General features: G+C 37.5%; 3 protein-coding genes across 5 annotated transcripts in view; 2 read left to right on the top strand and 1 right to left on the bottom strand.

The window, feature by feature from the left end:
• Positions 1–5,187, bottom strand: part of cntn3a.1 (contactin 3a, tandem duplicate 1) — a 356,340-nt gene extending 351,153 nt beyond the window's left edge. For both annotated transcript variants that reach the window (XM_074645147.1, XM_074645149.1), the window contains exon 1: positions 5,021–5,187. The gene's annotated coding sequence lies outside the window, so the exon portion shown is untranslated. The remainder of the gene's footprint in view (positions 1–5,020) is intronic.
• On the top strand, positions 451–7,503 carry srm (spermidine synthase). Of its 2 annotated transcripts, none has more exons than XM_074645162.1 (8): positions 451–705; positions 2,832–2,952; positions 3,082–3,174; positions 3,762–3,915; positions 5,534–5,617; positions 5,876–6,021; positions 6,241–6,363; positions 6,444–7,503. In XM_074645162.1, exons 1-8 carry the CDS (start codon positions 575–577, stop codon positions 6,474–6,476), a joined length of 885 nt encoding a protein of 294 aa, XP_074501263.1. In that variant the 5' UTR covers positions 451–574; the 3' UTR covers positions 6,477–7,503. The 2 variants fall into 2 exon arrangements, with proteins under 2 accessions (XP_074501263.1, XP_074501264.1); XM_074645163.1 differs by having other exon boundaries at positions 462–705; positions 6,466–7,503.
• Positions 7,504–14,742: 7,239 nt separating this feature from the next.
• On the top strand, positions 14,743–16,299 carry sst6.1 (somatostatin family member 6.1). Its single transcript, XM_074642757.1, has 2 exons — positions 14,743–15,070; positions 15,801–16,299. The coding sequence occupies exons 1-2, from the start codon at positions 14,966–14,968 to the stop codon at positions 16,026–16,028; spliced, it is 333 nt and encodes a 110-aa protein (XP_074498858.1). The 5' UTR covers positions 14,743–14,965; the 3' UTR covers positions 16,029–16,299.
• Positions 16,300–16,776: the final 477 nt, after the last annotated feature.

The following is a 16,776-nucleotide window of genomic DNA, read 5'->3' as shown; positions in this document are numbered from 1 at the left end:
ATATAATATATTATACAAATATATATATATATTATACAAATATATATAATATATATTATATATAATATATATATATTCTATATATAGAATATATATATATTTTATATATAGAATCAGAATCAAAAAACAGGACGTGGCATTGTGTATATAATATATATAATATATATATTTTTCATATATAATATATATATATTATATATATAATATATATATATAGTTTTTTATATATTATCTAATTATTATATATTATATATAATACATAGAATCAGAATCAGAAAAAACAGGACGTGGCATTGACCAAGAATGGTTAAGGTTAAGGTAAAGCTCGTTGGGCAGCAAGTCTCGCGAGAGTTTTTCACAATTTGTGAGTTACCTTCTAGACACAACCGTGGTGTGTGCGGAGTCAAACAAACTACACGAACCAGTTCATCCGGGCACTCCCATTGGCTCGCATAGCGGTACGTCAGTGACGTCAGTGGCATCCCATTGGCTATATAAGAGACATCACGTTGACGGTCTAGTGTCAGCCTCACTTTAACAACACGTTGGTTCTCTGGAAGCTGAAGCTGTCAACATGGAGCACATCATGAACGGGTGGTTCACGGAGCTGTGCCCGCTGTGGCCGGGCCAGGCGATGAGCCTCCAGGTGGATGAGATCCTCTACCAGAAGAAGTCCAAGTTCCAGGACATTCTGGTGTTCAAGAGGTGAGTTACTCTGAAGCTAACGATGCTACTAGCTGCTAGCAATGAATGAGCAGCCTGGGACTCCTGGATCTGGTGGGGTTTTCTCTCCAGCTGGTAAAGTTAGCTCACCTGTGAGTCGTCACATTGAGCCAGAAACATGTTTTCAAACAAACAAACAAACTAGTTAGTTAGTTAGTTAGTTAGCTACAGATAGGTAGCCAAGGAGCTAACGTGATGTTAGTGAGGAGAACTCTGGTGATGATGGAGAGGAACAGATGCAGATGCAGATACAGATACAGATATAGATACAGATACTACAGATACAGATACAATAGATACAGATATAGATACAACAGATACAACAGATACAGATACTACAGATACAGATACAGATATAGATATAGATACAGATATAGATACAACAGATACTACAGATATAGATACAGATACAACAGATACTACAGATACAGATACAGATATAGATATATAGATATAGATACAACAGATACTACAGATATAGATACAGATACAACAGATACTACAGATATAGATACAGATATAGATACAGATACTACAGATATAGATACAGATACTACAGATATAGATACAGATACTACAGATACAGATACAACAGATATAGATACAGATACAACAGATACAGATACAGATATAGATACTACAGATACTACAGATACTACAGATACAGATACTACAGATATAGATACTACAGATTCAGATACAGATATAGATACTACAGATACTACAGATACTACAGATACAGATACTACAGATATAGATACTACAGATACAACAGATAGATATAGATACAACAGATACAGATATAGATACTACAGATACAGATATAGATATAGATACTACAGATACAGATACTACAGATACAACAGATACAGATATAGATACAACAGATATACAGATACAGATACAACAGATACAGATACTACAGATACAGATACAACAGATATAGATACAGATACAGATACAACAGATACAGATATAGATACTACAGATACAGATATAGATACAGATACAACAGATACAGATATAGATATAGATACTACAGATACAGATACTACAGATACAACAGATACAGATACTACAGATACAGATACAACAGATATAGATATAGATACAGATACAGATATAGATACAACAGATACAGATATAGATACTACAGATATAGATACAGATACAACAGATATAGATATAGATACAGATACAGATATAGATACAGATACATCTGCATTTAAAACAAGCACAAAAATTTGCATTGAAAGAGAACTATCTGAAGACAAATGGGGGGACAAAAAGGAACTTTTCTGGGAGTCAGCTGTACAGCAAGGGGGCTAAAAACATTGGCATGCCATAGAGTCTGCTTCTAAAGCCTTCATTTGAAATTAAAATTGTTTTAATGATACCAGCTCCTTGATTTTTTTCAATGACAGAGGGAACGCAGTATAGGTGGCATATGGGGAGGTGCAAGAGCAATAAAAGTACAAGAATAAAAAAAATATTTGCAATAAAAACAATCAATACAAGAATAAAGGAATAAATAGAATAAAGTGCCAAGAGTATTGCACCTTGCAAATTACATTCCAGGAATGTACCTAATGCAAACACGGACAAACATTATATGGTTAGTGCAAAATAACTTTTACATTCAAAGTAAATAAAACATTTTTGTTTTCGTTCATTCCAGAAAGGCGTTAGTGTAAACTCACTGGACAGGATGTGGTCGTGATTAATCATATTTTTGGCCTTCTGGAGAACACGTTTCTCCCAGAGAGAGTTTTAGTCGCTCTGCTGGGTTCCGATGATTTTGGAGCAGACTTTCACAATATTATTTAGGCAATTCCTGTCCTTCATCGACAAACCTTTAAACTAGCAAATGAATGGAAAAGTTAACAGGCTCTCAATATATGACAAGTAAACAGTACACAGGATTAGACCCACACACCAAAGGAGTTAATTATTAACAACGGTAACTGACAGGTTGGTCACCGCAGCAAACCGTTTTTTAACGGTAGAAAACCTCTTCTAGACATCTTGCTCAAGTTATGTCAACATATTAGTTGGCATCAGTTTAGCTTCTGCTTTCAAATGTGACTCACACTTTGCTTACTTTTCAGTAAAACCTACGGGAACGTCCTGGTGCTGGATGGATTGATCCAGGTCACAGAGAGGGATGAGTTTTCCTATCAGGAGATGATTGCCAACCTTCCTCTGTACAGTCACCCTTGCCCCAAGAAGGTACTCAGATCTGTTGTTGTTGGGGGATGAATGAATGAATGAATGAATGAAGCTGCAGTGTGGCTACACACTCAGGATGAGTCATGTTTCCCCGTCTTGATGGTTCAGCCTGTTTCATCTTCTTTCCAGGTGCTGATTATTGGAGGTGGAGATGGCGGAGTGCTGAGGGAAGTGGTGAAGCATCCTCTGGTGGAGTCGGTGGTTCAGTGTGAGATAGATGAGGTGGGAGCAACAACACTGACAAGGAATATAGCTTCTCTCTAGAGAGTTATACTGATTAGTACGACGGAGTATTAGGGCCACAATTTCGAGAATTAAAGTCATAATATTACGAGAAAAAAGTCGTAATTTAATGAGAATAAAGTCATACTATTTCAAGAAAAAAAGTCGGAATATTACGAGAATAAAGTCATAACTTTGCGAGAAAAAAAGTAAAGTAACTTCCTCCTCCACAAAAGAGTCAGTTTCCCCATCAGGTCCGTGTGATTCTTTCTTCGGAATAAACGCAGTTTCTTGCACGATCTTTTCAAGGTCCTGATACTGATGATGATGATGATGTGGTGCTGATGTGCCAAAAGATGAAGTATTTTGTTATTACTAAATATACTTAGGATAACTTCTCAAGATGCTCCACGTTCCTCATTTTCACACAGGAGGCACGCTGCTCTATTTCCCCTCTAAAATAACACCTAAAATTACTTCTTTATAATATTATGACTTTATTCCAGTAAAGTTATACTGATGATTTTTTAAATACTGCACCTGAGTGCTGCCTGCTCAGATCGGTGTTAATGTTCTCTTCTGTGTAGGAGGTCATTAATGCGTCGAAGAAGTTCCTCCCGGGGATGGCCACAGCGTTTTACAACCCCAAGGCCAACCTCCATGTTGGAGACGGCTTTGAGTTCATGAAGAAGAACCAGGATGCCTTCGACGTCATTATAACCGATTCCTCAGACCCCGTCGGTAAGAGACACTTTTTTAAAGGTCACCTATTATGCAAAATTCACTTTTCCATGTCTTTTAAACATCAATATCTGTCCCCAGTGTGTCTACAGGCCACCATAGTATCATAAAAGACCATCCTCTCTCTTTTTCTCCTCCTCCGTTTGTCCGGAAATGGGTGCAGAAAAAAAATTCGCTTTTTTCCTTGTATTCTGACGTCATTAGAGAAATGCAAGCCACGTGAGGGTTTCCTGGTCGAACCAGAGAGAACCTTCAGTAGCTGACCCCGGCCCACAGCGCGTCACTGTCTCTCCTCCTCAACCGAACTTGAGCAAAGTAGCTCCTACAGTTAGTCTGCAAGAACCAGCAGAACAGTCTTCATGTACTCCCATCATCTAAACATAACATGTTCATTCACAAAGGCTTTATGTAATTACACTGTTTAAACAGATGATATTTATATATTATATATATTTGATGTCATGCATGTAGCAGAGTACAGGTAGTAAATAGTGACTTGTAAGCAACACAACACATTTCTGTTTCACAGTCAAACTTTATTTGAGTAGACAGATGACAATATTAATTATTCACAGCATTTGTAATCATCCCACCAGTTAGTTATGTTAACATGGTACAGGAGAAAGTCTTCAGCTCTGGTAAACTATGGTAAGCTAAGCTCCGGTGGTCTGTAGTCATGGTAACACAGAGACAGCTACTACTGTAAATAATATACCATTACTCTGATCTTCCATACATTTATCTTTTAGCAGAAATAATGAACTGACTACTGTTTCACATCTTCTATTTTCCACCCTGATGGTCGCTGTGTTTACACACCGTGTCATAGCGGTAGCATGTAGCTAACCCGTTAGCATGTAGCTACATGCTAACGGGTTAGCTACATGCTACCGGGTTAGCTCTGTATCTCCATGTAAACAGAGCCATCTGCTCTCAGCTGTCTGCTCTCAGCTGTCTGCTCTCCTCTGGGATGATTCTGTCGTCATTTCTCACAGATGGATCTGTAAAGACAGACGTAAAACAGAGTGTATGTTTACGGTTTACAGAGTTGATGCATGAGGTAAACACTGAGCTAACCAACAGAGATATAAACAGTATTATTTACCTGAGAGAAACCGTCAGGAGAACCTGGAATCTGGACCGCAGATGTTCATCATGTGTCGCCGATTTCTGATCAGATTCCTCCGGTAACGTGCGCTGGGTGAAGTTTCTGGTTTATAAACTTTAAAGTGGTTTATAAGCTCTATTCTAGCTCCTCTCTCTCCCTGCTCTCAGGCCGCGAGGGGGGCGGGGAGGGTGACGCTGTGTTGTTGAGGACGTTTGATTGACAGAAAACGCTGACCAATCAGAGCAGAGTGGGAGGAGACAGAGGCTACAGACACAGAAATCAGCACTTTTGGAAATGGGCTGAAACAGAGGTTATAGAGACATGCTGGAATGCATGATCTGATTGTTTTTTTGAAAAAAAAACTTCAGAGACATGGTTTGGAGGTGTCTGAGACCTATAATAACTAGTTTAAATGGAGTATAATATGTGACCTTGAAGTGAAACGACACCTTTCTTTGCCAACGGTTACAGGAGGCAGTCAAATTCTGAGTTGTGTTTTTTTTGTCTCAGGGCCTGCTGAGAGTTTGTTCAAGGAGTCTTACTATCAACTGATGAAGATGGCGTTGAGGAAGGGGGGAATCATTTGTTCCCAGGGTAAGTTTATATTTCACCACAGTTTTAGTTAAGTGCTGTCTTGAGTACAAGTTATATCTATGCTACTAAATGTCAAGTTACATTCCCTTTTCAAGTCTACAGAGTAAAAAGACTATTACTTGTGTCTTTTATTAACTCTTTCCCCTGGAGCTGTTGTGTTTTCCATTTATATCGTTTGTCTTCTAACTGCCTCAAGATGGAACAACGGCAGACAGGAGATTAACATGCCCTCTCTTTGCTCTTGTGTCATTTTCACAGGAGAGTGTCAATGGCTCCATTTGGAGTTGATAAAGGAGATGCAAACCTTCTGCAAGACCTTATTCCCCGTGGTGGACTACGCCTACTGCACCATCCCAACGTATCCCAGTGGCCAAATTGGATTCATGCTCTGCAGTAGAAATCCTGTAAGTGTGCCAGCCGGTCTCCGTTCGCCGTTCACCACTTCTCTGATTGCTTTCGGATTGCCTGTAAATGCCACCGACTTATTATAAAACCATTCTGTAGTATTTTTTTTTTAGCGTCCTGTAGTATTTTGTGTAGCGTCCTATACAGCACAATGAACTTGTCTGTATGTTTCTTGATGTCCTCTGAATGACTGAGGTGTCTTTTCACTTTTGAATTAGGAAACAAATTTCAAGGAACCGGCGAGAGCGCTGTCGAAAGAAGACTCGGAAAGTATGACCCTTAAATATTACAACACTGAAATTCACAGAGCATCATTCGTCCTGCCCGAGTTCGCCAAAAAGGTAAATGTTGTTTAAAAAAATAATTTTCATATTTGATTTGAGTGTAATTTAAAAACACATATTTACCACTTTTCACTCAGTATCTTTCCCAACCGTCGGCAGGTACTCCATGAAGCATGACCAGCATCAACAGAGCACCATGTTCATCCTCTACCTGGCCCCTCAGATCACCGATAAACCACCTCGTTCTCCGGCTCCTTCACCTCCTCAACACAGTTCAGCACCACTGAAGAGAGCTGCCTCCTAAACAGTTTACGGGGGCGCCTAATATTCAGTCTTGCTGAGTTATATACAACAAGTTAATGTTTCGTTCCTTCCAGTCTTACACGCTCTCTGTGTTTTATTTATTTTACGGATGTATTTGTTTTTTTCATTTTTACTCTGTAACCGTCTCATCGGTATTCTTGTGAAGAGCGATTTAACGGGCTGGGCCGAGTGGGAAGAGCATTTACCGTCGAAACCGGACCTCACTCTGAAACTGTGTACCGTCTATCGGATTTATTGTCACATACGCATTATGTAGTGCATTACATACCACACAGAGTAAATGTAATGTATACTTTTATTTGTAATGTTTAATATCAGTTTGTGCTCATATAGGATAAAACGCACGGTTGCCATCTGTCATGACTGTATATTCAGATTACTGATGTGTCCTCCTACACATGAACCCTATAGTGCCTGAAATTGGTTGAACTTGTTCTGTATCTATCAAAGTGTACCAGGCACACGCGCATAGTGGCCTCGAAGAAAGCTCAAGTGTTAATAGTTGAGAAAAGTGTCCCTTTAAAAAGAACTTCAGATGAAATAAATTTGCTCAGCTTTGACCATCAATTTGATATAAAAGTCTTTATGATGTTTAAATGCAAAAATTAAGCTAAAAAATTCAACAGGGCATTGGAGCTTTGCATCGTGAGAAATGTCTTTTTAATATGTTACTTATGCAATTATTAACTTGCAGTATTGACTAGCGGTAGTTGGCTTGTACTGTTGTAAGCCTGTTTGCTGAGTCATTTACACGGTCAGTTACCTATTATTAGCTGTATGTCCACATTGAATCTGTCGATGAATAGTGTCACATCACCTGAGCAATGAATTTGTGGTTTTTATAAGAGCTGTAATAAATTGGTAACATGAAAATGGTTCTTTGAGATCTGTGTGCGTTCAGCTCAGCCGCTGACGGGTTTTACTCAAGCTTCTTTATTTGCACTAAATGACCACTAAAGTTTGTTTTGTTCTGGTTAAAACATTTGATATTGTTAAAAGGTGTGGTGCTTAAACAAAGTAATGTTTGATTGCAGTGCTGGAAGACGTACAAATATTTTTTATTTAAGTAAAAGTAGAAATACCTTAGCCTTAAAAAAAAATTTCATTCATTAATTTAACCTTTATTTAAATCTCGAGGAATCATTGAGGGCATGGCCTCATTTTCAATGATGCCGAGAGTACAATAAAACTAAATAAATATAACAATTAACGAATTACAAGAAGCAATCAACCAGACAACAAAAGAACAATGAAAACAACTGTTACATTCTATGTAATCATGGATTTAAAATCACATATAGGTACAATTGTGTTTAATTTGAATGTGTTTTGTAAACTGTTCTAAGTTTTTTCATCCAAAAAATGACTATAGGACCAATTTATAAATAAAACACAATGCCTATCACGTCTTACTGTTGGAGATGCTGCACACAACCTTTTCATACAAAATGCAATGATGAGTAGAATAACTGTGACTGTTAATAAATCTATAGGGCGGAGTGATAAATACTACCTTTCAAGTAAAAGTCTTGAATTCAAAATGTTACTTAAAGGTTATATTGATACATTTTTATGTAGACGAATCATTTTTTTAAATATATACATCCACAGAGCTTTTAGAAAAGTGCCGAATAAAAGTCTGACTTTTCCTAAAAAGAATTATGATTGTGAATTAATAATTTAAACATTTTTGGCGGGTCCAAAATGAATGTTTTTGTTTATCTCTGTGGAAGATATCTGACGTTTGGTTCCCACTTCTAACAAGAGTTATGAGCCAACAGTAAAACAACGTTGGTATCTCTGGGTCGTTAGTGATCACAGTTATATTATCATGATGGAATATTCTGTTTTTATGACTAACAAATATGCATAAGAGCTTTTTAATGTTGTAGTTCGTCACTGTGGAGACAATTTTTGATACGTATACATTTTTCTATATCGTTTCTATCATGATATAAGCTAGGCCTACATTTATTTATTTTTTTTCTCTATAATTTCACTTAAAATTGTTGTGTTCATTTTGCACTCAGGTTCCTAAAATGAGAAAATACTCAGTACTTTTTATTAGTCAAGTATTTAATTCTTTAATATAGACTTTATTGAATTAACAGAAAACATGCTATATCGTGATATATATCGTTATCGTCATAGTTGGGCCGAATAAAAGAGGCTTTTGCTAAAAAAAAAAATATGATTGTGAATTAATCATTTAAAAAAATGTTGGCATGTCGAAAATGAATGTTTTTGTTTATCTCTGTGGAAAATATCTGACGTTTGGTTCCCACTTCTAACAAGGCTTATGAGCCAATAGTATAACGACGTTGTATTATAGTATTTTATTAGTATTTAATTATTTAATTATAGACTGAATTAACAGAAAACATGCTATATCTCTGGGTCGTTAGCCATCAAGTTGTCAAGTTGCCAGTTAAAAGTTTTATCAGCAAAATGTGATTAAAGTATGAAAGTAAAAGCAGTCATTATAAGAATGGCTCCTTTCACGGTGTTATATTATCATGATAATATAATATTCTGTTTTTATCACTAACAAATATGCATAAGAGCTTTTTAATGTTGTAGTTTGTCACTGTGGAGCCAATTTTTTGATATACTGGGTAGATTAATAGTATAGTACTGCATCATATTATATAATTCGATCATTTAAAAAGTAACTAGTGTAAAGTAAATGTAGTGGAGTAAAAAGTAGAAGATTTACCTCTGAGATGTAGTGAAATAGAAAGTAGCATAAAATGGAAATACTCAACTGAAGTACAGGTATGTCAAAATTGTGCTTTTACCCAAGTACAGTACTTGTGTAAATGTACTTCCACTACTGTTTGATTGCAGTAAAATGATCCTGTTCTTGTTTCACTCTGGCTGCAGGACAGTCGGAAAAAGTTAAAGATCTGTTCAAGGTCCAGTGAACCTGTCTTATATTTTTGAGCTAATCTTTACAACTCTCCAACCAAATGCAGGTTAATATGTGATGTGCTTCAGCTGCTGCTCACTGCAAATGTGAGGTGCAGTTTCAGTATCCAGACACAAGATGGCATCCTTTAATCTGTTATATATTTAAACTCTAGAGGTTTAAAGGAATGCATTTTAAATCATACTGTTCAAATGCTTATTCAGAGGATTTGTATTTTTGGTTTTCTTTGAGTTTCTGAATGGAAAGCCACTCGGCTCCATTAAATTGTTCAGATCAGTCAGTCAGTGTTTTGCACTGTGAAGCGTCACTGTTGCCTTCAGTTGCATCAACTCTGGTGATTGTGTAAGACCGCGGCCCCGGTGCTGCTTTTCCTATTAAAATGTGACCAACCTGCAACAGCACAGTACATTATTATTATTATCATATACTGCCTTTATAGTGCGTTACGGTGGCTGTGCTCTACGTTGTTTGTGTTCACATATGGAGCATATATCCGCTGTCTTACATTAAGACCACTGAAGGAGTACCCATACATATTTAATTTGATGTTTATGTGTTTTAATCATAATATCTGTGCTGCAGTAACAGGACTTTGAAGCCAACTTGTCTTTAAACCCTTATGTAAGTCAACTAGGGCTGGGAAATATGTCAATATAAGTCATCGAAACGATATTAAAATGTATATCGTATATATTATTCTATATTGTTTCTATTGTGATATAGGCTAGGCCTATATCTATTTATTTTTTCACAAAATTTCATTTTGCACTAACGTTCTTAAAATGAGAAAATACTTTTCATTTGTCAAGTATTTAATTCCCACTGGAGAATACAAAAATAGGCTTTACCATGTTGTTATTTCAAATTGACTGTTTTATTTAATGCTTTATTGAATTAGCAGAAAACTTTTGAGATCGTGATTAGGGCTGTCAAAGTTAACGTGATAAAAAGGCGTTAATGTAATCGATCTTTCAGAGGTTGTAGCGGGCTCAAAGCTAGAGTGAAGATATTGGTATCATATGAAACTTGTCCATACCATGTCATACTAGCTTGTCGTGAAGGAGGCTAAATAACGCTCCAAACTTTACGCTAAATTTTGGCGAGGAAAAACTGGTGTGGTCATTTTCAAAGGGGTCCCTTGACCTCTGACCTCTAGATATGTGAATGTAAATGGGTTCTATTGGTACCCACGAGTCTCCCCTTTACAGACATGCCCACTTTATGATAATCAAGTCATAGTCAAGTCAGCACACTGACACACTGACAGCTGTTGTTGCCTGTTGGGCTGCAGTTTGCCATGTTATGATTTGAGCATATTGTTTTATGCTAAATGCAGTACCTGTGAGGGTTTCTGGATCAATATCTGCCATTGTTTTGTGTTGTTAATTGATTTCCAATAATAAATATATACATATATTTGCATAAAGCAGCATATTTGCCCACTCCCATGTTGATAGGAATAATAAATACTTGACAAATCTCCCATTAAGGTACATTTTGAACAGATAAAAAATGCGCGATTACAGCTGAAGTAGGTGAGATTGGAGCAAATATGATTAAAAAAAGGTATTTTTATAAAACGGTCGCTATATCGTGACAGTAGTACATGAAACAGGTAACCTCGAAAAAAAATCATGTGCCTTTGTGTCCTCCAGTGCTCCTAACGGCATCTGGAAGATTTCACAGACCGGAGGAAAACAAGCAGTAACAGCTGATCTGAGGTCTGCTGTCCAGCTGCCTTCTATGAGAGCCGGCTGTCAATCACTCTCAAACTCCAACGCAAACGGTCAAACTAGGAAGCGCTGATCAAATATGAATCAATATTATGTTACGTTAATGCCTATTTCTCTCCTCAAATGTTTTCAGAATCATCTTGTAGTGCACGGTGTAGCTGTAAAATGAAAACGTTTGTGAAATCTGGTGAAGGATCGCCAAGTTCCAGTCACATGACCGGAGTACAGCCAATAGGAACGCTCTCTCTCTCTCTCTGAAATGACCTGTGATTGGTCAAAGTCTGCCGTCACGGTCTAGATGTTCTAAAGCCTGAAAACAGAGCCATGAGGAGGTGCAGAAGTCTAGTTTTCTCTCAGAACACTTGAATTACAATATGCAAAGATGCCAAAAATATACTGCCTACTGCCACTTTAATCATGCGATTAATAAATAATTAAATGTATTGTTATCGAGATATGAAATTACCTCTATCGTGATAGAAGATTCTGGCGTTATCGCCCTAAAGTCAGATGATTTAGATGTTTCCAGATCCGCCTGTTTAATACATAACACCCAACACGTAATCCTCAGATGATCTTTGAGTCAGTGTTCCTTTGTGATCCCTTTCAGAGAGCTGTCGAGGTGTTGCTCGAGGCCATATACGTGAAGTAGATGTAGTGAAAATGGAGACTTCCACGCACATTAATAAGATGTGGGAGCACCCGGATCCTGTCATCATGCTGACGTTCTTCACAGCGTGAAGTCTCTTTCAGGCCGGACTGCAGATATACTTTATAAGCAGCCCGGTCGTTGTAGATTCTTCAAACACACTGAATTGCCAGTACAGACGTTTCAACAGTCAGCTAATCTTTGGATTGGCTCCGGGGTCCTTCCTCCAGATCAGCAGTGTGTGGAAGAAAATACCTCAAACACTGTTCTGAAAGCACGACGAATCCCTTTTTGAACATATCAACCGAGGCGTACTGGAATATAAGTTCTGTATGTTCCCTGCCGGTAGCACCGTCTAAAGACGTCACCGCAGTATAAACCATGTTAATTGTGCTATTTCAGCGATATACATCCTGGAGGGCAAGCTTCTCAAAAACACTTGAAACAATTTCTCCTCCCGACAAGAGCGTATGTTTTATTATATCTAATCAACTCTCCGTAATCAGTTTTGGTGAGGAGTTTCTCTCTCGTATGGACCAGTATAATTGGGTTTTGCAGTAGTTTGGGAGTCGCTCACACAAATCTTTTCTTTTCGAAGAGTGAACTTCATTTCTTGATGCAATTTAGCTTCAGCAAAGGCCACAATATTTACAAATAAATGAGTCTTTATGTAAGCCGCGACATATGTTATCGTATTATATCAGACAAATGCATCCTAGACATAATTATTTGTTGCCACACTTGAATGAAGACGGGTAAAAACTGTAATGTATTCTGCTTCATTAATATTTTAGTTAATGTTATATAAATCATAAACACTGGAGGCAAACCTCCAAAGAATGTTATGTAGGAAAGACTTGGCTGAGACAAAAAGGGAATTTACTCATTTTTGAATGTGCGCTGGTAGCCAGAAACCATTTCTCACTAGTTTAATCCAAACAGCTTAGTCTATAGTGTGAATATAATTGAACTGCAGCCACAGCCTATAATATATTTAACTGGAATATGTTGTACTCTCACATTCATTACTACTTGCAGAGTCCAGATAGGACTTTTCTTTTTGTATAATTAGTTGGGATAGAGTTTGTATTTGGTGGTACAAACCTACCTGTGGTGTTTATCCTGAACCAAATGCCGTTGTTTTGTGTTTAATTCAGACAGAAAATCGATTAGTTGTTTGATCTATAACATGTCAGATAATGGTGAAAAATTAGTGTTTTCCAAAATGACAAATGTCTCGTTTTGTTCACAACTCAAAGATATTCAGTTAACTGTCATAGAGGAGGAAACAAACCCGTAAATATTCACATTTAAGAAGCTGGAAGCAGAGAATATTGACTTTTTATTTCTTAAATAATGACTCAGACCGATTAATTGACTGTCAATTGATTAATCGTTGCAGCTCTAATGACCTTTCCTTTTGTATAACTAGTTGGGATATAGTTTTTATTTGGTGGTGAAATCACTCATCAGTATCTGCCTATAATATCTTTTTTCAATATCACATTTAAGAAGCTGGAATCAGAGAATTTAGACTGTTTTTTTCTTTAAAAAAATCACTCAAACCGATTAATTGATTGTCAAAATAGTTGGCAATTAATCGATTAATCGTTGCAGCTTAATGACTTTTCTTTTTGTATAACTAGTTGGGATCTAGTTTTTATTTGGTCGTACATTGGTGAAATCACTCATCAGTATCTGCCTATAATATCTATGCTGAACCAAAGGCCGTTGTTTTGTGTTTAATCCAGACAAGCAAATAGAAATCTATTAAACTGAATCCACTAAACTGCCCGTGTTATTGTAGGGCTGCAACTAACGATTGTTTATATTGTCGATTATTTTCTCGATTAATTGATTAGTTGTTTGGTCTATAAAATGGTGAAAAATGTCAATCAGTGTTTCCTCAAAGCCCAAGATGACGTCCTCAAATGTCTCGTTTTGTCCAAAACTCAAATGTATTCAGTTTACTGTCATAGAGGAGGAAAGAAACCAGAAAATATTCACAATTTTTAGTTTTTTTTCTTTAAAAAATCACTCAAACCGATTAATCGATACCCAAAATAGTTGGCGTTAAATTTAATAGCACTAATCGATTAATCATTTCAGCTCTAGACCAAAGTTAACCATCAACCCCATCGTACATCTATAGCACTGAACTGATGGAGAAGAATTGCTTCTTCTTCTTCTTCTTCTTGTTCTTCTTTTAACAACTTTGTTTACTTCAGCAGACGGGTGATGTGCATTTCCTGAAGGCACTTCCTCCCATCATGCCGAGTGTCAGACCGCTCAATTGTAATCTGCAGGTGTCAGAGAGGCGCACGGAGGCGGCGTGACGGGAATCAGATGTTGACAGAAGCACCGATAAGTCGGCTTGTTGTCACTTTGTATTTCTTTTAGATTTTTGATGATTGCTGCTTACAGGGAAATGTGACCAGGCGATTAGAGTACGACATCACCCGGTTTATGAGTTGTGGAATTGTCCGTCCACCTCTTTCTGAAGAGGTCTCGCTCGAGGTCGTCTATCACAACTGTCAATACATTAGTTCTACGTTGATGTGAAAGCCCGTTGACGTCGTCGCCCTCTGCAGATGTTCCCAATTTGTCAAAAAGGTTAAGTGTTCAACGGTTCCATTTGTTCTATTCTGAACCCTTCATCTCCCCCTCCTCTTCCACACTCACACATACATCCTCCCCCATCCGCCCCCCCAAAAACCACCCTCACACATACACCCTCCACCCTCCGTCATACACCCACCACCCTGTACGTCAGTGGCAGACAGGGGTATAAAAGAGTGAGGGACTTTGGGGAGGTAGAGCAGAAGAACATTTCCAAATCTTGTGACCAGCTGCCACCAACTGCACCGCACTTCCTCCATCAGCACTCTCCTCCTCTGGAGCTGCTCAGACTCTCTCTCTTTCTCTCTCTTCTCTCAAACACACACTCTCCTTCCCATCTCCGAGAGCCTCCTGCTCCTGTGACTCTAGCTCTGGTCCGTCACCTGCACCTCCTCGTGTCACAGCATGCAGCTCCTGGTGGTGTTAGCAGCTCTCATGGGGGTCGTGTTCAGCGTTAGAGCAGCCGCCGTGCTTCCTGTGGAGGATAGGGGCTCCATCCACGTGAACAGGGTGAGCAGATCTTAAATTCTTCATGTGTGAAATGTTCTCTAGAATTTACACTGTTATTATTGATAGATTTGTTTGTGGGATTTTTTTTTTTATAATTCGAACTTTAAAAAGAACGACCTTAAAATCAAGATTACTTTTGAAAGCAACAAAAAATAATTATTTTGTGATATTTTATTGCATCTAATTTTCATTATAAAGTTTATGCATACTGTCTTAAATGGGTACATAAATAATAATAATACTTTAGACTTCACAGTAAGATAGTTGATAAAGATGTTAAAGATGATAATAAAGATGTTAAAGATGATATCAAAGATGTTAAAGATGATGGTAAAGATGTTAAAGATGATGATAATATTTTTAAAGATGATGATAAAGATATTAAAGGTGATGATAAAGATATTAAAGATGATGATAAAGATGTTAAATATGATGATAAAGATGTTAAAGATGTTAAAGATGATAACAAAGATGTTAAAGATGTTAAAGATGACGATAAAGATGTTAAAGATGGTGATAAAGATGTTAAAGATGATAACAAAGATGTTAAAGATGATGGTAAAGATGTTAAAGATGGTGATAAAGATGTTAAAGATGATAACAAAGATGTTAAAGATGATGGTAAAGATGTTAAAGATGACGATAAAGATGTTCAATTTTCACATTTTCCATGATCTAGTCTCTTTAATGATATGTTTAATAATAATATATGTGTCTGATTTTTGGTCAGGAGCTGAGCAAAGAGCGTAAGGAGCTGATCCTGAAGCTGGTGTCGGGCTTGTTGGACGGAGCTCTGGACACCAACGCGCTGCCGGAGGAAGCGGGACCTGTGGATCTGGAAGAGCCGCTGGAGTCTCGTCTGGAGGAGAGGGCGGTCTACAACAGGCTATCGCTGCCTCAGCGCGACCGCAAAGCCCCCTGTAAAAACTTCTTCTGGAAAACTTTCACCTCCTGCTAACAGTGCCCCCCCCACCCACCCACCCGGCTCTGCTGTCCTCCTTCCCTGCCAGCGAATTCCACATGAACTGTAGTAGACCTCAGCTGTACATATCATCACCCACACCTGTCAGACACGCGGCGGCATCGATGGACTTCACTGACACAGTGTGTCTGTTTGAATATTAATTATGTATGTATCTATTTATGTATACAATATATGTATTTATGTACTGTATGTATGTAGACGTTTCTTTCAAGGGTCAACAATAAAGCATGAATATAACATTTGAGATGGTAATCACAGTCAACTGCTTTTTGTAACTTGTTCAAAAAGGTCATGCTTTTACAACATAAATACAAAGTCAGATTTCATGCAAAAACGGTGGCTGTATTTTTTATTTACGACGCTGAAATTGTGGAAATATTTTAGGGAATACACATATTTCTGGATCCACTAAAAACCAAGTCGTACATGTAAACGCTGCAGATACAGATGCTCTTAAGAGGCAACAGAGCGCATTTCATAATGTGGGTATCTTACTTATTCTGCTTACTTTTTGCTTTCTAATTTATAGACAAAGAAAATACTGAAGGGAAAAGACATATGGCGTATAGGAAAACATTTAATATTCCAATTTAGAAACAAAGATTAGAATAAAAGCGCCACAATTAGATACTTAATTAGAAATGTATAGTATATTAGATTTCTAAATAAAAACAATACAATTACTGCAAAATAGCGATGCTGTGCCTTAAAGCTTTATAAA

Source organism: Sebastes fasciatus, chromosome 8, assembly GCF_043250625.1.
Source record: "Sebastes fasciatus isolate fSebFas1 chromosome 8, fSebFas1.pri, whole genome shotgun sequence".
NCBI lineage: Eukaryota > Metazoa > Chordata > Actinopteri > Perciformes > Sebastidae > Sebastes > Sebastes fasciatus.
Note: the sequence above shows the minus strand (reverse complement) of the source record. Positions and strands in the feature narration are given on the sequence as shown.

What these genes read in the sequence shown, in the direction of transcription:
- sst6.1 (XM_074642757.1), top strand. Translation starts at nt 14,966, where the DNA reads ATGCAGCTCCTGGTGGTGTTAGCAGCTCTCATGGGGGTCGTGTTCAGC. An exon ending in GCTCCATCCACGTGAACAGG is followed by an intron (nt 15,071 to 15,800) that starts GTGAGCAGATCT and finishes ATTTTTGGTCAG; the next exon opens with GAGCTGAGCAAAGAGCGTAA.
- srm (XM_074645162.1), top strand. Translation starts at nt 575, where the DNA reads ATGGAGCACATCATGAACGGGTGGTTCACGGAGCTGTGCCCGCTGTGG. An exon ending in TTCAGTGTGAGATAGATGAG is followed by an intron (nt 3,175 to 3,761) that starts GTGGGAGCAACA and finishes TCTTCTGTGTAG; the next exon opens with GAGGTCATTAATGCGTCGAA. An exon ending in GGGAATCATTTGTTCCCAGG is followed by an intron (nt 5,618 to 5,875) that starts GTAAGTTTATAT and finishes TCATTTTCACAG; the next exon opens with GAGAGTGTCAATGGCTCCAT.